Source organism: Poecilia formosa, unplaced genomic scaffold (assembly GCF_000485575.1).
Source record: "Poecilia formosa unplaced genomic scaffold, Poecilia_formosa-5.1.2 Scaffold134, whole genome shotgun sequence".
In the NCBI taxonomy this organism is placed as follows: domain Eukaryota; kingdom Metazoa; phylum Chordata; class Actinopteri; order Cyprinodontiformes; family Poeciliidae; genus Poecilia; species Poecilia formosa.
The window spans coordinates 915,254-936,890 of record NW_006800073.1 but is presented as its reverse complement, the minus strand read 5'-3'; the positions used below and the strand labels follow the sequence as shown (position 1 = coordinate 936,890).

Here is a 21,637-nt window from a genome sequence, read left to right as displayed (position 1 = left end):
CAGTGTAGAGTTGATCTGTTAATTATTGTTTTGGACTAACTGATAAGTAATTGGATAGCAAAAGGTGCTTAAGAAATTTGTTTTACAGAATTTGAACCAAAGCTAAAACTGATACTTGAGGAGTTCTGAGTACAACATATTTACAGACAAAGGTGTTTTTTATTCCTAAATGCAAAATGTATATATTATTTTTACAGTTTTGGCTAAATTACTGTTACATATTTTCCACAAAATTATTCTTAGATATTGAGATTTTAGTCTGCTCAGTTCTGCCTACTTTGAGGTCATTTCAGAATGAGCTGCTGTTGCTTTAAATCCAAATAATCTGCTGCTTGTTTGGATTTCAATTAAGCTTTCACACTCGCATGTGCAAATGGCTCAAAACTTATACAACTGTACATTTCTGAGCAGCATTAGTGGAGCCTCCTGCTCAGCCAACAAGAATGCAGCAAGTGGTTTCTGGACGATAGGTCAACAACAAAGCACTTGTCTTGTCCAGCAGCCATTGTACAGCGCATACGGTGGTAAAAAACCAGCTGGCCAAACGTGTTGGAACTCAGCTTGGGTTGCTAGGTATTGAGTGGAACTCTGGTGGGATTGCTAGGCAACGGGCTGCACTTCTGAGGTTGCTAGGTGAGGAACTGCTAATTTATGGTTCATTTTTCAGACACCAAAAAACATTGATGTATTGCCAAAAACAAAATGCTTGGGGTGATAATTGAAGGAGTTGAAACCAAATGGAAGTACAAAAGCATGCAAAGTTTGAATTTTGCATCATGGCTCCCCTTTAATTTGATATTTGTTATCAATGTGGATGTATACAAAATAGACCAGGGTGAATTTGCAATTTGATTGCAAGGGAATGCAATACTATTGAGAAGTAGCGCAAAGGAAAAGGAGGCTCGGCTACGTATCTCTCCACAAGCAGCTTTCTGCTGCTTTTATCCGGTCTGAGTGCTCCCTTTTTTTTTTTTTTTTTTTTTACTTTTTATCTGTCCAGATTTAGCTCTTGATCTGATTGGACACTGATCTCATCTTGTTCGCCGCCGTGCGACTGGATGTGGTTGATTCTCCTGCCTTCACAACCCGACGAGGCGGTGACCTTGCGCGCAGTCCTGTCTCCGCCGCTCAGCCGGACGGTGACCTTGCTGCTCCGGCTGCTCCGTGATGTGGCGTATTTATTCCTCGGCAGTATTGATCCCAGCAGTCAATGGAGAGGCTGTGGCAGCTTTACTGTTGTTCTGATATCCACTGGAGGAACATGTGTTTCTGGTATCGGTGGTCTTCAAACCGGAATGATTTGTAGATTTCTTCGCCACCAGCTTTTCAGTCAGATTTTCTCATCTTTCTGTCTTTTCCTTCCTGCTTCTCCGTCTTGATGCTCCAGCTGGCATTGGATGCAGCCAGATTCTCTGCCAGACGCCCATTCCTCGGATTGAGATAACTTCGGCTTTAAGTCACTCAAACAAATTTGCTTTCCTAATGGAAAAGGAGAACTTTTTCTGGCATGGATACTGCACTGCAAAAACACCAAATCGTATTGTTAGTCTTCTTTCTAAGAAATATCTTAGTTTTGTCTTATTTCAAGTGAACTAACTTTTCAACAACAAATATGAGCTTGTTTTAAGTAAATATCTCCTTAATATCGATGAAAAAGAAGTTATAGTTATGAGTGAAATCATCAGAAGAAATTTTTTCCCCATATTATAAGTTAAAATATTTCGTTCCGCTGGCTGATTATTTAACAACCAGTTATTTCCCCTCAATATCAAGAATTACTGGCTTAAATCAAGTTACTTGTAAGAATTCCACTGCCGCTGTTACCTAGCAACCCTAGCCAAGCCTCGCCTGTCGCCTAGCAACCCAGTTCTAGTTCCACTGGCAGATTCTTTCACAATATGGGAAAAATGTCTTGTTATAAATTAATCTGTACTTTTTTTTAATCAGTATTGGAGAAATATTGACTTTAAACAAGCCTCCATCTTCCTAAACATTACTTTTAAGTTTTGTCTTATTTCAAGTGTGCTAAGATATTGGCACTAAAAACTAGACCAAAAATACCTGGTAAGATTTTGTGTTTTTCAGTGTTGTGGCCAATTTACCTCTTTAGCATTAGCTTACATTTACATACTGTTTGTTCCACTTTATTTTATTATAGGATATTTGGTGTTTTTCTGTGTGTGATTCCTTCGTTTGTAATATTTTTGCACCAGATGGACAGCTAAAATGGACTAGACCTGACCAAACGGGAAAGTAGAGATTGAGTGGAAGCACTTCTTGTTTCAGACGATGTTTGGAGAGTGAAATATGTCTTTGCGTAATGCGGTGACTGATTGATAGACGGGAGACAGATGGACACTGGAGGACCACTTTGCCAGGGAGGTGCCACTCGGCTGACGCTGACATCTCACAGAACAACGTACATCAGATGATCAATAGTCCTGCTCCTGTTTGACACGTCACCTCGCTTGAGAAATTGGTCTTTACAAGGACGAAACAGCTGAGTGGGGAACTGAGCTGACTTCTCATCATGAACGCTGTGTTTTACCACTGATTTCAGCCGCACCGCTTGTTCACGTTGCCGCTCACACCCGCTGGGCTTACAGGATGCTGCTAACGTCTCAGAGCAACACTCATTTTTTTAATACATATATTATATAGATTCATTACACACAGAGTGCAATATTTCAGGCATTTTTTTTCTGCTCAGCTTCATTATTTTGGCTTAAAGTTAATAAAACTCAAGATTCTGCCTCTCAGAATATTTATGCACTGCAAAAACAGAAAATCTTACCAAGTGCTTTTGGTCTGGTTTCTCGTGCAAATATCTTATTACACCTGAATTAGATGAATTAGCTTTTCATCAGGATGTAGGAGTTTGTTTTAACCCAATAATTCATTAATATTGACAAAAAATACTAGTTCCACTGACAGGTTATTTCACTTATTACATGGGGAAAAGTCTTGTAAGTAAAATAATCACACAGGAACTGCAACTTTTTCATCAGTATTAATAAATTATTGACTCAAAACAAGCTCCTATATCTTGCTGAAACATTAAGTAGTTTTGTCTTATTTCAAGTGCGCTAAGAGATTTACACTAAAAATTAGACCAAGAATACGTGGTAAAATTTTGTATTTTTGCAGTGCAACTTCATTTATTAACAGGGTGTTGAGGTTTTAAATGTTAGAAGATATAGCAGCTTGTTTTAAGTCAATAATTCCTTAATATTGATGAAAACATACCAGGTCCATTAACAGATTGTTTCACTATAACATGGAAAAAAAAATTATAATCTGCCAATGGAACTGGTATTTTTCATCCATATTTAGGAATTATTTACTTAAATTAAACCCCTATAGCTTGGTGAAAAGTTATTTGTAAGTTGGTTTTGTCTTATTTCAAGTGCACTAGATCAAAAATACTTTTGTGTTTTTGCAGTGAAGTTTATTTTTACTCATCTGGGCCACATTCTTCAATTGCTAAGTTAAGAAAGAAGTAGAAATGACTAAAAAGGCTGACCATTTTGAAAGTAAAGCCTGTAGATCTGCTGATTAAGATGACCTTAAAACATGATAACTTTGCAGCTTGGCAGCAAAGTAGAAAGAAACGAGGAATGACTCAGGACTTTTGCACAAACTTTAAAGTCGTTGTTTGACTCTGGGAAAGAGAAACGTTTTAGTGCTGACCTGTTTTTATTTTGACAGAATAGGACCAAAAAATGAAGACCATGAACTAAAAGCCATGGTCTGTTGAGTGAGAGGACAGAAAAGAGCCAGACTTCATGAGCTTGTTGTTTGTTTGTTTTTTTGCTGCTTGCTGATTGGTTGGTTTGGTTTACTCTGCAGGTGCAGTTGGAGGGTTTTCAGCCAGACGTTGAGAAGTCGGCCTCCTGTCCAGGTGGATTGGTGGAAGAGACAGGCTTCACCGATGCATGCCACCCGGTCCTGCTGGAGCTAAACACGCCTCCTCTGTTCACACCTCTCAGTGAAGAACGATGGTTATAAATTCACACGACAGATAAATTTGTTTTCCTCTGTCGAAGAAACTTTTACACAAACCTCCCTTCCAAATTCAGCATGAGCAACACCAAGAGTTGAGTCCAGAAGAAGGTAAGGCTTTATTTGTGCTTTTCTTTTCAAATTGAATCTAAAATCTTTTTTTTTAATTTATCAAATGCTCAAATTCATCTGGTTGTTTTAAAGGTGATCTAAAGGTTAGATTTGTGGCCTATACAAAACATGATCATTACATTTTTTGCACAAAATCATTTTTAGAGATTTTAGTTTAGGCCGTCCTGTCACTTTAAATCCAAATCATGCCACTGTTGGTCACGCCCCCTCAAATAAATGTTTAAACTCATAGTGAAAATGGCTGCAGACAAATTTTTGAAAAGCAGAAGTGGAGCCAATAAGAATGCAACAAGTGGTTTCTGATTAGCAAGTCAAGAGGAAAACACTTTTCTTTTCCAGCAGCCATTGTAATATATTTGGTCAGCAACCAGCTGACCAAATATTCTGGAACGTAGGTTGCCAGGTAAGGGGCCTGGACTCAGCTGAGGTTGCTACGTAACGACAAAATGACCGTGGAATTTGACTTAAAAGTTGGGAGGTTTTTAAATGCCTCATTTTTCAGACATCAGAAATAATTGACTTATTACCAAAATACTATTTAGTGTTTTTTTTAAGTGTTTGGACTGTTCCTTGGAGCAGTTCAGATCCAAATGTATGTACAAAAGGGTGCAAAATGTGGATTCTGCAAACGAGGTCCCCTTTAAACAAGGAAAAAAAACACAAATTACTTATTTTACTCACTCTGTGTGACTCCACCACGTGTTTCAGAGACACAGCTTAAGAGAACCTATAATTGTGTAAATTACTGTGTAATTACTGAAAGCTACTGGTCAGTTTTAGACATCAACACTATCACTAAAACCACAGGAGATAATTGCCAACATGGTTCTGTGAAATTAGGCGTGCAAACCGTTGATTCAATAATCTGGCTTCAAATAAGGTAAAAATATAAATAGTTAATACTGATATTTAGGAAGCAAAAATAGAAAACCAAATTTTCTGAACATATTTTGTACAGTCAGTGATAAAAAGAAAGTACACCTCTTGGTCTGTGAGTTTTTTTAATCAACTGCAATTTTACAGAAACGCTGCAGATTCAAAAACAATTATAATTGATAAAGAAGAACAAATAACTGAAAAGGTTTGTGTGGAAAAACTAAGTACACCCTTGCTCCTTCAACTGGATTTCAGAATCGGCTTCGGTGAACAAGATTGGGTGAACAGATGGAGAATTTGACTTCGACTTCAAGCGTTCGCAGCTCACAGATATAAAGTATGAATAAATAACCATTAGAGGAAATAAAATAAAGGATAAAAAATGGTTTCTGAATGTATTTGGAGATTTGTGAGTCCCGCTAACAAAAAGCTAGTAGCATCATTCCCACTAATCGTAACCATTAGCTCTGCTAATACTAAAGTGCTAATCTAGCGTGGTATTTAGCAGAAGCTAATGCTAAAACACTACATTAATCTCTGTTGATACTCACAGCACAGCAAAAACACAAAATCTTACCAACTATTTTTGGTCTAGTTTTTAGATATCTTTGTATGCTTAAAATAAGACAAAAATAATGTAAAAGTAACGTTTCTGTGTGATATAGGAGCTTGTTTTTAGTCAATAATTCCTCAATATTAATGAAAAAGTTCTAGTTAGAAGTGACATAATCAGCCAGTGAAACAAGACATTTTTCCATAAAAATGTCTTGTTTCATTGGCTGATTATTTTTCATTGATAGTGAGAAATTATTGGTTTAAAACCAGTTCCTATATCTTGCTAAAAAGTTTATTTTTTGTTAGTTTTGTCTTATTTTAATTGTACTAAGATATTTAAACTAGAAACTAGACCAAAAATACTTGGTAAGATTTTGTGTTTTTGCAGTGTTGTGGGTTTCAACACAGATCAATTTAGCACTTTAGCATTAGCTTCTGCTAAGTACCATGAAGGTACAGCACTTTAGCGTTAGCAGAGCTAATGGTTACGATTAGTGCTTTAGGAATAGCACAACTAGCTTTTTAGTTAGCGGAGCCCAAAACTGATTCTTTATAGGTAAAGAAAAATCCTACATGGTTCTTTTATCTTTGGTTTTATTTCTTCTAACGATTTTGCGTTTGCAGTATTTGTGTCAATAACATGTTGATTGCATCAAATTTGTTGTTGCACACAAACCTGAGCTGTTGCGCTTCAGGAAGTGAATCAGACTTTTCTAAAAGTTTCTTCACTCTAAATTAAAAAGACTGGGTGACTTTGATTTGCACAGACGTTCGGTATCTTAGACTCAAATCTGTCCAGAATGCGACAAACAATTTAAATTCCTCCACAATGATGTGAGAGGCTAATAAAGTCAGAACTACCGGGAGCAATTGCTGCTACAGGTGGGCCTAAAAGCTGTTGAATCATAAATAGCTCCTCATTTTGGCTTCATCTTTAATAAATAATGAAATCTGTTGTTCTCTGTTTTGTACGCTTGAGGTAGGATTTAATTAATTTAACATCTTGGTAAATACCAGGTCCTTTTATTTTGCCCTCAGATGTAAAACATTAGAATTTGAAGAGGTTGTATTTTATTTTCACCACGTCTGTGGAGAAGCAAATGTTAATTTTCTGCCAGCATTTGCAGAAATTAGCAGCTGTTACTGTTCTGGTGGAGACAGAAAACGCATTAGTTTTTAGTCTTCAGAGTGAATCGAAGGCATCATGTTAAAATGACACAAAACTGACTTACAAGTAACTTTTCAGCAAGATATAAAAATTTGTTTTAAGTAAATAACTTCTTAATTTTGATTTTAAAACGTTCAGTAGCAGATTACTTTATGATGGGGATGTCAAAACGTTTTCTAACCAGAAAAGGCCAAAATCAACTTAAAAGAATAAAAATAAAAAGGTTTCTATTCAGAATTTTGTTTTCCTGCTCAGCCATAAACTAAGCATGAAATATTTTGATTAAACAAAGAAAATATAATTTTTTGTGAGAAAGTTCAAAGGGTTTCTTGTGTTTTCATTGGCTGCAAGAAAGGAAACATTTTACTAATTTATTTGGATTTAACAAAACTGAAACAATTTAGTGTATTTTCAGCATTAAAACACAATTTGTCACTCTTTACTTGAAAAAGCTTTAATAATGTAACTAAAAGCACATTAGAGGTCTTGTTTTAAGGTGAAAAGTTGTTTTTATGTTGGTTTGTCTTATTTCCAGTATACCAACATATTTGCACTGGAAACTAGACCAAAAATAGTTTGTAAGATTTGGTGTTTTTGCATTTTAAAATTAAGATAAGTGAGCCAGACATTTGATTTTCCGTGTCTTTCAGGGCATCTCAGCCTGGACCAGGACCCCCCACCGAGCCGCTGCTGTTCTTCCTGCGTCGTCTTTTCCAGTTGACTCCTTGTGAAAGAAGGTGGACGGGCCGGCACTGTGCTTCTGCAGGAGGCCGTCCGATCGGTGAGGGCGGCGAGGGCGGCGCTGTCATCGGCTGACTGCTGCGGTGGGAGTGCGATGCGGATTGGAGCATGTCGGGGGACTGGGACGAAGACCTGTGTAAGAAGGCGCTGACGCTTTTGGAGGAGCTGTGCTTCAACTCCCAGAGGGTTTACAGCCAGAGCAAACAGTGCCAGGAGTTCAGCTACCTGGTGAGGGGCCACAACAGGCAGCTGGACACAGGTAACCCCCATCAAACCTGTTAACACCGAGTTTCACTGCAAAAACAATAAATCCTACCAAGTATTTTTGGTTTAGTTTCTACTGCAAATATCTTAGTTCACTTCAAATAAAGAGCAATATATAAATGTATTTGCAGAATTTATTTTCTTTTGTTTTTGCATATAAAGAAGCATTTCTGGGCACCGCTAGCTAAAAAGCTAGTTGCACTATCCCAAAAGGATCAAACCCAAACATTAGCACCGCTAGCGGTAAAGCACTATACCTGCCTGGTATTTAGCCAAAGCTAATGCTAAAGAGGTAAATTGATCCACAACACTGCAAAAACACAAAATCTTACTAAGTACTTTTGGTCTAATTTTTAGTGCAAATATTTTATTACACTTGAAATAAGACAAAACAAACTTAAAGCCAAATGTTTTGGGACGATATAGAGGTTTGTTTAAAGTAAATATTTTTTAATATTAATGAAAAAGTACTGATTATTTCACTTTTAACAAGACATTTTTCCTACTTTGTAACTGAAATAATCTGCAGGTGGAACTAGAACTGGGTTGCTAGGCAACGGGCTGGGCTTGGCTGGTGTTGCTAGGTAACCGCGCCAGCGGAACTAGAACCTTTTCATCAATATTAAGGAATTACTTACTTATATCAAGCTCCTGAATACTGCTGGAAAGTTACTTTTAAGTAATTTTTTTCTTATTTCAGGTTTTCTAAGATATTCACAGGATCAGGAAAACTAAAATTTTGTGTTTCTGGTTGGTGCAGCAGATTGTCCAATAAACACCTGATAATCAAATAGATTCTCTTTGATTGGGGACAAAAATGTCAGTTTGTTACATTTTCAGCTGCTGTGTTTCACTTTCACAGCAGAAGACATCTTTCCCATGTGTAAGTAAAATAATCTAGTAATTTTTCATGACTATTATGGAAATTTTTACTTAAAACAAGCCCGTATTTCTTGCAGAAATTATTTTTTGGTTAGATTTGTCTTATTTAAAGTGTAGTAAGATATTTGGACTGTAAACTAGACCTAAATGTCTTGTTGCTCTTTCTGAAAATGGCCTTTTTTGAGCCTGTTTGCTCCAGTTAATAATTAATCGATTACAAAATTGAATGACAGTCGTTTTAATAATCCGATTAATTGTTTTGGCAATAATGTTATTATGTAAAAATAAACCATATTGTGTTTCGTAACTGTGATCTTGGTCTAATATGCTTTGTTTTTACTTAGGATTGGCTTTTATGATCAGCAAACTTTCAATAAGCCCAAAATTGTTGTGCTTCACTGGCCTTAAAATTATTAATATTCTGGTTTAACCAGGAAGTTTGACCCTGAAAAGACATGAAACATGCTATTTAGTTGCTAAATTATCTCACTAAATTAAAGGAGTAGCTATGAATAAATACTGCATTATGTAAAAGAAAAGAAGTGACAGTAAAAATGTGTTTGCTCGCATTTTTAACTGTGAAAAGAAGAAAACGAAGCCAAACACTCGTCTTCATGCTTTAAACATGTCAGAGACGGCTGCTGCTTCCTGGTTAGTTATGGATGATGCTTTGGATAAACGTTTGACCGTGAAAACACGATTTCACGGTCATGACGGAGGAGGAAGCATCAACACATCTGAAACGTTTTTTAGAATAAACAGCTTCTCCTTCTGGGCATACAGTTTGCTCAAGATCCTCCAAAGTGCATTTAGAGACGCCTGCTTTGAATACATCCAAACACATTTCCCTCCTAAAGATAGCTTTCATTTCCAGGTCAGTGTATTCAGGAAGACCACAGATGTTTGTTTCCCCTGAGGGGAAAGAACGGATCTAAAGACACCTTTAAAGTCTCTGGGGACAGAATTTAAGAAACCAGTCTCCGAAAATAGGATGGAATTCGTGTACTTATTTTATTCCTTTAATCAAAGAACAAACAGCAGGATCAAAAAATATATGATCAGCATTAAACACATCACTGAGTAAAGAGTGAGTGGCAATTATGACAAGGGAGATGATCTGAGAGGCGCTCCTGTTTAAGAATAGTTTGAAGCTGAGACGACTCGGAAAAACAAATCATGAAATATTCATGTTGCATATTGAAATGTTGATGGTTGGAGTCATTGCATTTCTTTTAAGATGCCCAAAGGAAACAAGAGACTGTTATTTATACGTACAGCTAAGCTCAGAATTGTTCATACCGCTGGTAGATTTAAGTCTGAAGTAATCGTTACGTTTCACCTGGTGACTTGATGTTTCAGCTCGACACAGACAGATTTAAGGCTCCACTGCAAAACACAAAATATTACCAAGTAGTTTGGTTTAATTTTTAGTGTCATTATCTAAGGATACTTGAAATAATACAAAGTAAACCTACAAGCAGTTTTTTAGAAAAATGTAGGAGCTTATTTTAAATTAAATAATTCCTTATTGACTGAAAATTACTGGTTCCACTGAAGATTATTTCACTTATAACAAAACATTTTTCTCACGTTCTAAGTGAAGCCAATCAGTTTTAAAGGATTTCTCCCAATTTACAAGATGTTACATTAGATTATTTTATTTTTGTACAAAATCATTCTTTGATGAGGAGAATTTAGTCTGCTCAGTTCAGAAGGTTTTAGGGTGTCCTGTCACTTTAAATAAGCTTCTGCTGGCCACACCCACTAACTCAACGTTTACACTCAGACGTGAAGATGACTTCAAACCCATGCGCAAATTTTATAACTTTACATTTTTGAAAAGCAGAAGTGGAGCCTCCTGCACAACCAACAAGATTGCACCAAATGGTTTCTGCAATAACAAATCACTTTTATTTTCCAGCAGCCATTGTACAGCAGTAAAACCAGTTGTCTGCTTCTGTTGCTGGGTGACAGGCTGGGCTTGGCTGGGGTTGCTAGGTAACGGTGCAGTGGCGGTTGAATCTGACTCAACATTTAGAGGGTTTTTGAAATGGTACATTTTCCAGATACAAAAAAAAAAAACGTTAACTTATTCCCAATAAATGGCTGGGTGTTTTCCTTTCTTTTGTTTAGTTTTAAGCGTTTGGGTTCATTTAAAAGCAGTCGAGACCCAAATGGAAGCACGAAGACATGCACAGTGTGAGTTTTGCATAATAGGCCCTCTTTAGTTAAGTAATCGGCAGATCCCACCGTTCCCACCTTCACGTCTTCCCAGTTGCTTCTAGTTGTTTCCCTGTTACGCCACAACAAACTCACTTACATTTTCACTACCTAGTAAATCCTTGCAGGGTTCTTGGAGAGGCTAGTGGCCAGTTTACCCCACCATCGTCTTTTTTATTTTGGCAGGAAGCGGGTGTACCCAGAGAGAACCACACATGCACAGGGAGAACGACAGCAATGAACAACACTAGTTCCAGCCTAGCATCTGCATTATCAGATTATTCTGTTATTATGCAGAGGCAGCGCTAATAAACCCAGTCTGAGTCGTTCCTGGTAAACTGCTGAGTTGGTATTGTGTGTGGTCTCCATGGGGACGTTCGGGTGTGCTACACCGATTAGCATGGATCTGTGGCTCAGCGTAGATTAGGCTGGATTGGCCGCCGTTCCTCCTGAGGTTTGGCCGACTCTCTGCAGAAACGCCAGGCCGCAGTTTTAGGCGTCGAGCCGCTGATGGAAGCGTCCGATCCCCCGGAGGGCCGCCGAACGGCGAAAGCTGTCAGCGAATGGCTTGTGTAAGCAGAGGAGATGCGTTTGATGTAGAGGATCGTACGGTTCCCGGCGGGGGCTGAGTCAGTCGCTGAGTGACGGGGAGCCTCAGCCGCTCCTCACGGCGAGCTTCAGAGGCCGGCTGCCCGCCCAGTAGCCCGGCCGCCTGCTGACTCGCTCTTTATGCTCGGTGGATTAGTGACGGATCTCTGGCAGGATCAGTGCTCAGGATGCTACAGCGACAAATGGAGGGGAGCCGTTTTCACCCCCCGACAGCAGCTGCACACGTTTGATCACATCCGTGACTTCACCGTAGCGCTGATCTCCCAGCCTGACTCAACCTACTGCTCTCCTTTTGTTTTGCTGCTGCAGATCAATGCATTAACCTTTCACTTCTGAAGCTCTTCAGGTGTTTTCCTCTAAATCACTGTCAAGCTCCTTCATCTGAGTTTCCACGGCTCTTACTCTTCTTATTATTGCCGTTTATGTGTCTGCTCTTTCACACATGGTAAGCAGGGGCGTGTCTAGATTTTTCTCCTTAGGGGCCCGGGCAGCAGGGTTGGCAGATTTTGCTAACTAGTGCTAACGACATGATTAACCAGATTAATCGTGATGCAAAACGCTAATCTTTGTACAATACAATATGAACTAACTAGCAGTAACTTAGCTCAAGCTAACTGGTGCTCAGTTAGCTTGAGCACTAGCTAACATGATCTAGCATGAGAATTAGTTAGCCTTTTGCTAATCAAAGGGGCATGAGCATTGCCACAAGAGATTGTGATTGACAGCGCTAAGCTCCGCCTCCTGGCTCTCTGATTGGTTGTTTCTCATTACCATTGGGAAAAGACAGAGGAGCTAAAATTTTTAACACATCTATTTCCTCCCATACTGTTACATAGTGACAATTTCAATAAATATGTAAAAAAGAAACTTTTTTTAGTAAAAGTTACATTCTGCAGCTTTAATATGTAAAAAAAAACAAAAAAAAAACTTGAAAACAACAGAAAAACTATTAATGGACGTCATAAAGCAACAAAAGGAGCTTTTCTGTCATCTACTGACATGGATTGTGGACCAAACAGTAATCTATGTAAGGTGTCAGCTCTGCTGGGAGTGGCCAGGCAGTGCAGCCAATCAGATTTCAGACGCAGCCGGTGCCCGCCCCCAGCTGCCCTCTGTGGCCACGCCCCTTTTCTGTAGATTTAACAGCCTTGCTGCCTTCCTCCTCCCTTGCCTCCTCTGGAGCTTACATGTCGGCTCCAACACGTCCTTTGGTTCATCTTTTCTCCACCTGGACCAATCCTGCTCTTCTTCTTTCCCCTTCTTTCTCTTCTTATCTCTTCTTCCCCTCATCTTGTTCTCCAACGAGTCGGTGCCCACCCCCACCCCACCTTCTTGGCTCTCCAATCATATCTTTTGAACAAGTGCTGATTAATGACATACACAGACTGATGAATAATTCAGCAACAAGAGAGCGAGAAAGCAGAGTAGAGGAGGAAAGGGTGACGAACAAAGCGGTAGATGCTGAAGGAAAGAGTGCAGAGGAAAAGACAGCGAGGAACGAAGGGTTGAAATGTAACGGTTAAATAGACGATTAGCTTGTTTCACCTTTGACGTTATTACATCTGGGGCTGAAACAATAAATCAGATTAATTGTGATTAAAATAGGTTTGTTGCATCTTTATGTGATGTTATCACACATCAAGCTGAAACAATTAATCATATTAACTGCAATTAATCGCGATTAAAATAGGCTTGTTTCATCTGTGACGTTATCACCACATCAGGCTGAAAAGATTAATCAGATTAATTGTGATTAATCATGAGTAAAATTGGCTTTTCTCATCTTTATTTGACATTTTCACACATTGAGCTGAAACCACTGATTTAAATAATTATCAACTAATTTAGTAATCAATTAATCGTTAACTGGAGTCCCCCAGACAACCTGCTAAGCCCGGTGGTTCGGTGCGAGGGCCGTCTTTTTGAGTTAGAAACATTTAAAGTTGACAGGAAATTTGAAAATATCACCTAATGATTATGGGTTATTGGAAGATTAATATCTGAACACCAACTGAAAGTCTTAGAAGATGCAAACATTAAAAAAAACCTTAAGTAAATAGTAAATGCTAAGCCTGGTGGAGGCACAAGTAAAGCTTGGTGGCCCGCCAGGCTTATAATACACTGTGGGAACCCCTGGGAGTCTACAGGCTCAAATAAAAGGCCTTATGCTGAAAGAAACTCATATTTAAAGCAGTAATTAAACCAAAAAATATACACATTTGCATCCAAATAATAATAATAATAATAAACATTTTCTTTTTTTCCCCAAAACTCCTCAAGAGGCAAAGTTTTATCTTAGCCTGGTTCAAATTCTGGAAAAACAAACGTCTTTTTGCTTTCCTATGTCAGAATATTAGGGCAATACTGTAAAAATAAGAAACATAAATTTCAAGAATAAAGTTGTACAATAATAAAGTTGTAATATTACGAGATAAAGTCAGAATATTACCAGAATATAGACAAAATAAACTCAAACAAGTTTGTTCTCATAATATTTTGGTTTCATTCTTGCAGTTTTATGACTTTACGTTTGTAATTTATTTTTTATTCTAATAATTTTTCCTAGTATGGCCCCTATACTCCGATTAATCATTTAATCAAAAATTCATTTAGGCAATAAAATGTTTTCCTTATTTTAAAAGGGCCTAATTTGTTTCAATGTATTTCTAATATTGTACAAAAAGGCTAAACTTTATTTTTCCGATTGATCGTTAGAATAATTGATTAATCGATAACAGAAATATGTCTTAGTTGCAGCTCTAATGACATCTGAAGTTATTGTCTTGTGACGCCTCCAAAGCAGCCGTTTAGGAAGCGTTTTCTCAGTTAAGCATTTCTAATCTGTGGTCTGGAAGAAACCCAAGAGGGCAAAAGATGCCATTTTTGCTGCGAAGCCTCCGGTGGACAGGCCGGCGCACACAGTCTGCAGATCTGTAATGAGTCTGCTTGGTCGACACACTAACCATGCATATTCATGTTCAGAGCTCTGGGACTCGGTTCAGTGTGAGCTCCGATTGGTCCGATTCCGTCAAGACAGTCATCAGACCCGAAAGTGCTATTTATAAAAAGACTTCAAATGGTTCCAGGATAAGAATAAATATTCATTGTATATTTAGTCTATTTATCTATAAATATTAATGCAACCAGCATGTGCAGAAGTTAGAAAGCACATGTTTGCTATCACAGTTGTGGTCAGAAGCATGAAGCCGTAGAAAAGCTTGAACATTTTCACATTTTTTCACATTTCAACCAAAACTTCAGTCTGTGCTGTTTGGTGATAGACGAACACGAAGCTGTGCACAGCTGCAAAGTGGAATCAGTGGTTAACATGCTCCCGCTAACACGCTAACATGCTAATAGCAGAGCTAATTTTTCCTTTAGCACTTTACCTAACGCTGAAAACTTTAGTGCACTTAAACACATTTTTCCTGATCATTTCTGAAGCACTAATTTACTTGGCTATTCTTTACATTTTCAGTTGTGTTGGAGCAGTTAGCATTTTTTATTCATGCTGTTATTTTGAAGTAAGCAAAGACTGTTAATGCAATAGTTTCATTTCCTGTCTAATTTTTTTCCCTTTATTTCAAACAGGAAACATGAAGGTACAAGATAAAACACAGACAGTAGAGAACTAGATATAAACATAAATACAGATTCTAAGGGCAAGAATGAACAAGCAAATTCTAAACTCAAAATTAAATTGATGATCATGGTTTGTAATGTGAACTTAAGTTAGCGCTTTAGCAGTAGCTTCAGCCAAATGCTGGCTTAGCAGTTGAGATTTAGCAAATTATAATGGTTATAATTCATGGTTTAGGGTTTAGCACAACTAGCTTTTAAGTGAGCGGTGCTCCCCACTGAATGGAGGAACTGGTTTTCAAAATGTTTTAAAAGTGAAAGTCTGAAAAAGACAACACCCATATGTATTTACAACTCCTTAGCCAGTACTTTCTAATAACTTAAAGTAGGCTATTCTAACCTTTTCAGAGTGTTTGTCCTGCTGGAAGGTGAAACAGTCTCAGCCTCTAACAGATTTCTTGCTCCATCCATCTTCCCATCAACTCTGACCGGCTTCCTTTTCCCTGCTGAACATGGAGGGTTGCATGTAGGCCAAAAATCTCTATTTTGGTCTTTTCTGACCAGAACACCTTCTTCCACTTTTGCTGTGTCACCTACATAGTTTGTGGCAAACTGTAAATAGGACTTCTTATCTCTGTCTTCAACAAAAGCTATAATTTGATGGAAGATTTTGGAGTGAACAGTTATGCTCCTGCTGAAATATTCCCCCACCTGAGCTATGGATCACTGCAGCTCCTCCAGAGTTACCTTGTTCTCTGGTTAATGCTGTCTTTGACTGTAAGTTTAGGAACATACAGATGAATGGAGCAGAAGCTGAAATGAAAACCAATTAGCCATTTCAAAGCTAACAACAATGAATCAACTGTCAAGCATGGCAGTGGCAGCATTATGTTGTGGTGCTATTTCATTTTTCAGTGTAACAGGTGCATTACACAAACTCAGATCCAGCAGTGGGCAGCGCTAACTAAAAAGTTAGTTCTCTTAACACAGTGCTATGCTAACATGTTATTTAGTAGAAGCTAATGCTAAAGTGCTAAATCAAGATGTTATTTAGTGGAAGCTAATCCTAAAGTGCTAAATCAACATGTTATTTAGTGGAAGCTAATGCTAAAGTGCTAAATCAACATGTTATTTAGTGGAAGCTAATGTTAAAGCTAATGATGAAAGTTTACAAAACAGCCAACTTTGTTAACACTTCAGAATTTACTCTTGAAAAGTAAATTTAGGGGAAGCTAAGAGTGCTGAACATTTTCAATGTTAGAAAAATTCTAAAGCTCTAAATGAAAAACTAGCTCTGTTATTAGCGGGTTAGTGGAAATGTGCCAAGTGCTGTTTAAATCAACAGTTGTTCCTGGGGGCAACAGAAAGAAATACACAGCCGAATTGATTTCTGCGTGACGCCAGCAGGCCAACATTAAACTTCTGGACTATTCTTGACTTCAGTCTCATTGAAAATTTGTGGATGACCTTTGACATCCACCAATTCTGAAAATTAGAGTCGTCAGACATCCAGCCAAGCAAACTAGTGTATCAGACATTAGCTTGAAGAATTAATTTAGGGGAAGCTAAGTGCTAAATATTTTCAAAGTTAGCTAAAGAGCTAAATAAAAAAAATTAGCTCTGCTATTAGCATGTTAGCCGATTAATGTCAAACAGTTAGACGGCTACATCTAGACACATTTGAGTGTTTCTATGGGACAACAGAAAGAAATACACGGCTAAGTTAATTTCGGAGTGAATCAAACAGCTTCTGGATTAGCCTTGACTTCAAATCTTATTAAAATTTGTGGATGATCCTTAAAAACTGGGCCTGTTCAAAGAAATCTACTTATTATCCCGTTAAATCAGGATGGCATTCGTGCTGCATGTATGTAAACTTCTGACTGTTTGATGGGACGGATCTGGACTTCATTCAGTCCAGCGTTTTTGCTCGAATGAGTCATTCTCTCCCCACCGTCTGGCCCCCGCTCTCCCCCACTAACCTGTCACAGATTAAAAGGCTCATAACTGTGAAGAAATGCAGGATGACATCACTGTGGGTGTGTTTTTTTTTATGATTATTAATTGCCATCGTCATCATCGCCTCCTCCCGCCTCATCTTGTTTTTTTCCTTCCTGCCAGCGTTTGCCCCCATTTCCAGCTCGGATAAAAGCTTCAGAGAATGGCTGCAAATTACACTTTACGCCTGCAGCCGCTGGCGTTGATGTGTGATTTGTAGATGTTGTGGTAACGGTGCTTTGGTTTGGCATATGCATGATGTGTTAATAGCATGCGTCTGGAGACGAGGTTGTTGTTTTTATTCATCTTGGCGTTGTTGTGGCACCAGCAAGATGGATAAAGCTTTTTACGACGTCACATGACGAATCCTGCCTCTTCACTTGGGCTTTGCTCGTTAATTCGCCTCTTAAGGTGAATCATGATTGTTGCAAACCCCAAATTGTTATTTGGGGATTTTGTTGTGTTGGGATGAAAATAAAAACCAAAGATGTTGAACTTATAGGTGCTAATCAGAAGCTACATGTTCCTCCGATCCGATTAATATCTGTATTGATCCCAATATTGTAAAAAATCGGTGAATGATTCATAACAGTAGATCTATTCAGTCTATTTCTATGCTTTAATATTTATGTTTGCGTCATATTTAGATTTCCTAATTGCACTTTCTGATTGATTTGAAAGGTTTGTTGCAGTTTTATTTTTAAAATGTTTGACCACAGTAGTCAACTTGTTGTTTTTGTCCGTTTCTGCGTTTCCATTACAAATGTGTGAATTTTCTGCTAATGTAAAAAATAAATAAAAAAAAACAATTTCACAATTCCTTTGTTTCCAATAATGAGAAAAATGATTGTAATCACACGTGAATAAGTTTTTTATGTAATAAGTCAGTAAAAAAACTTGGAGCTCCGTCATTATGGAGCTACTTCCTGTCGTCGTCGTCTTTGTGGTTTTTGCTAGTAGTAACATCTGGTTGTTGATCATGTGACTCGTGTAGTACTAAAAAAATGTTTTCCATCGCAGATTTGCAAAATAAACCAATTTTAATACAGCCAAAATAAAAAACTTAACCAACTGAGTTTTTTCTAAATTGCTGCGTTTCCATTAAGCAGATTTGTTTTCGATTGTCAAATTCTGCATTTAAATAGTCGGTTATTGACTTTTATCCTCCCAACTGAACTGACTGAACAAATTAAAGTTGTAATTTTTACAGGTTTGACCAAACTGTCAGTTGGTGCAGAGTCATGAAATGAATTTGTAGTTTATTATATTTATGCCTGAGTTTAAAAAAAAAAAAAAGAAACGTATTGAGTCTGTTCTGATTTCTGTATTGATAACAGAAGTGAAAATTTCTACTTATAAGTTAAACAAAATGCATCCCTGACGTAAGTGAAGTGATCAGATATTGGAAGTGGATCGGTGCATCGTCGGTCCCTCAGGTTCTTTATTTCGCTCCGTTTTCTGTTCCCCCCTCTGCAGAAATCTCCGTCAGCCTGCTGTCGGTCATCGTGACGTTCTGTGGCATCGTCCTCCTCTCCGTGTCCCTCTTCGTCTCCTGGAAGCTCTGCTGGCTGCCATGGCGGGACAAGGAGGGCGGCGGGCTGAGCCTGACGTCGGGGCTGCTGCCCGGGACCGCCGGGCTGGGAGGCGCCGCGGGGCCGTCGCTTTTACCCCCGCTGCTGCAGAGGAAGGAGGGCCACTCCTCTTCCTCGCTCTACCCCTCGCTGGGGCAGCAGGGGCACCCCCACTTCTCTGACCTGGTGGGGCTGGAGAGAGGGGAGGGCGGAGGGGTGGTCGGAGGGCCGAACGAGACCCAGGAGCATTCGTACCTGGATATGGACTCCTACCCCAACAATGCTGGTGAGAAATGCCCCTTTTGCTCCAACCTGCAGCTTTTATTTATTTATTTTTTGTTTTAATTCATCGATTCGTTCCAAAATCTGAGCAACTTGAGCCTGATTTTCTCTGCCCTCAGTTACAAATTATTTATAGATTAACATATTTGCATGCTTGTTGTTCATTTATATTCAGTCATTTTAAATTACTTTCATCACTCTTAGATAAATTTTACAAACTGGAACTGAAGCTCTTTGATTTTCCAGCAGATTTATTTTTTCGTTGTGCGTTTTTGCTGCTGAACGTTGTTCATTATTGTAAAGATGGCCGCCCTTTTCCGACGGCGCTGCTGGCCTTTACAGTCCGGATGTCGATCAAAACACCAGCCTGTTTCTGTTTTTTACTGCTACAGCTGAACTGTAGTTACATTACTTCTCAATACTTGACATTTGCTTGAGTATTTATTTTTTTTTTTTTAGAAAATTTACTTTTAGGAGTATTTTTACTTTTGCTTGAGTAAAATTTCTGGATTTTTTCCCCCCACTGAATGGAAAACAAACATATAAAAAAAATTCACCAGTGACAGACCTGCAGGTTTAGTTAAAGTTTCTTAATCTTAATCTGACTTTTAAACAGTTATATATAGATTTAGTTATATTTTGTTACTTATATAAATTATTGTCATTTTGGTTTTTAAAATAACGAAATTTCCACTTCACTTTATATTTTGTTTCATCTGATGATGTGATTTTTAAGTATTAAATGACTGATAATCTGATCAGATTCTCCAGGGGTGTTTCTGATCTGACTGTGGCCCGAGGGCCATTTGTGGCCCTTGTACTCATTTTGTGTGGCCCCCAGCTGTAATCAATAAAATGACACAAATTTTGGCTATAGATCCAGTTGGAGACTTTTAATTTGTAATCAAGACAAAAATGTTACCAACTTAATTTTTTGACACAGGAAAACGTAAAGAACAACACAAAGTATTTTATTTTAACCAAAAAAACACAATACTTTTTCTTTTTATCTATTTATGAAAAGATAAACTTATTTATGTTTTTATAAATAAGTATTAGCAAAAAGTAAAACCAAGTTTATCCAAATCAGCTTTTATTATTTCTTAAACTTGACTAAATATAGCAAAAGTTTTGAAAGAAAGTGACTGAAATCCAGTTCTTATTGCTAAAAATAAATGTATTCTATTAAACTCAAAATAAACTGAAAACTAGATGTTTTTCTTTTAAATCAGAAAACGTGCAAAACCTGTTGCAGTGGATGAGGGCCATTGTAGAAAAAAATACAAATTAGTAAATATCTGCCAAAAATAACCTGACATTTTCTAGAAAAAACAAGGAAATCTGCTGGGGGGGGAATCTCATTTTTAAATTAATATCAGGAATTTTCTACAAAAAAACCTTGAAAATGTCTGAATTTCAAATGTTGAACATTTTTCTATAAAATGTCCAAGTTTTCTAGAAAATTTCTGAGATTATTCACAAACGTTTTGGCAGAGATGTTCTCAGTTTTTCTGTCTTAAACGGCCCAAATGCGCCGTCATAAAAATCCCTTTCAAGTTTTGGTTCTGCATTAAACATCAGGCTGATTTATCATCTTCTTGATTTTACGTTGGGTTGTTTTCGGTCCAAAACTACTTTTGAGTCACCAATTTTAACCCACATGACAAAAAGTTTGGACACTCCATACTTGAGTAGATTTTTACCAAATACATTTTTCCTCTTGAGTGATTTATTGGACGGCGACTCTTTTACTTTTACTCGTGTTGAAGCAGTTCTTCTCCTACTTTAGTGTAATTCCTGGGTGCTCTGCCCACCTCAGACTGTCGGCAGCGTTAACTGAGACAGACGGGTTTGTTTTTGCTTCTCTAGGGACTCTGAAGCTGAGTCAAACGTCGCCGGATGTCCCCAACTCGGAGGGCGGGGCTCATCCCAACAAAGAGCTGCCCAACGCCCATTCCCAGCAGCAGGTCACCCCGCGGTCAGTCAGCCGACCGATTCCTCACCACTGAACTTAACGCATGCTAATTGTTTAAAATCAATATAATTGAATGTCAACTGGTGCAAAAATGTGTCTGAGCACAAACCGCCAGTCGTCACAGGAAGGTCATCCTCAGGTCAGATTCTGCAGCGCTGAAAGAATCTGCTTGAGTTTGCAAAGTTGCATCCAAAAACAACCTGATATTATTGATTATTGGAGCTTTTTGGGGTTTATGTGCAGAAAAAAGTTTGGTGAAATCCAGGCAGAAGGTCAAACTGAGATGATTAGAAGCGTAATGTTTAAAGAGAAATAAATACTTCTCTTCTGGGCCGTATCAAGATGATGATGTCCTCAGAGGTTGTCCCCAAATGTACCGATAAAGCTCATCAAATATTAATAAATAGCTGCCTCTATGTTTGGTGAGTACTTCTTGAAATTCAATAATGATAATTTGCAAAAGAAAAAACTGAATTCTGAATAAAAGCCAGTACAAAGAATATAAAAATATAAAGTGTATTTAACTAAGTTATTCCCAAACAAAATCAATAAATCCCTTAAATATCACAGATTTGACAGCATAAAATTGGCAACAACATCAAATGATCATGAAGAAATTCAACAACAGATGAGAAGTTATTAAACCTCATAACTGGTTCTTAATTTATGCTTCATTCAGTCAGCAGGTAAAGGAGAAAATAACCTGCAGAATCAGAAAATAATCTGCAGAATCACCAGAAAATAACCTGCAGAATCAGAAAATAATCTGCAGAATCACCAGAA

At 38.0% G+C, this 21,637-nt stretch overlaps 1 protein-coding gene across 2 annotated transcripts in view; it reads left to right on the top strand.

Annotated features, from left to right (window-relative positions):
- syt3 (synaptotagmin III) overlaps positions 1-21,637 on the top strand; it is a 54,721-nt gene that overhangs the window by 6,423 nt on the left and 26,661 nt on the right. The window contains exons 2-5 of one of the 2 annotated variants that reach the window (XM_007562146.2): positions 3,850-4,113; positions 7,384-7,733; positions 18,503-18,883; positions 20,749-20,857. In XM_007562146.2, coding sequence (XP_007562208.1) covers positions 7,583-7,733; positions 18,503-18,883; positions 20,749-20,857 — 641 coding nt within the window. In that variant the 5' untranslated portion in view covers positions 3,850-4,113; positions 7,384-7,582. The remainder of the gene's footprint in view (positions 1-3,849; positions 4,114-7,383; positions 7,734-18,502; positions 18,884-20,748; positions 20,858-21,637) is intronic. The other variant, XM_016676418.1, reaches the window with a different exon arrangement.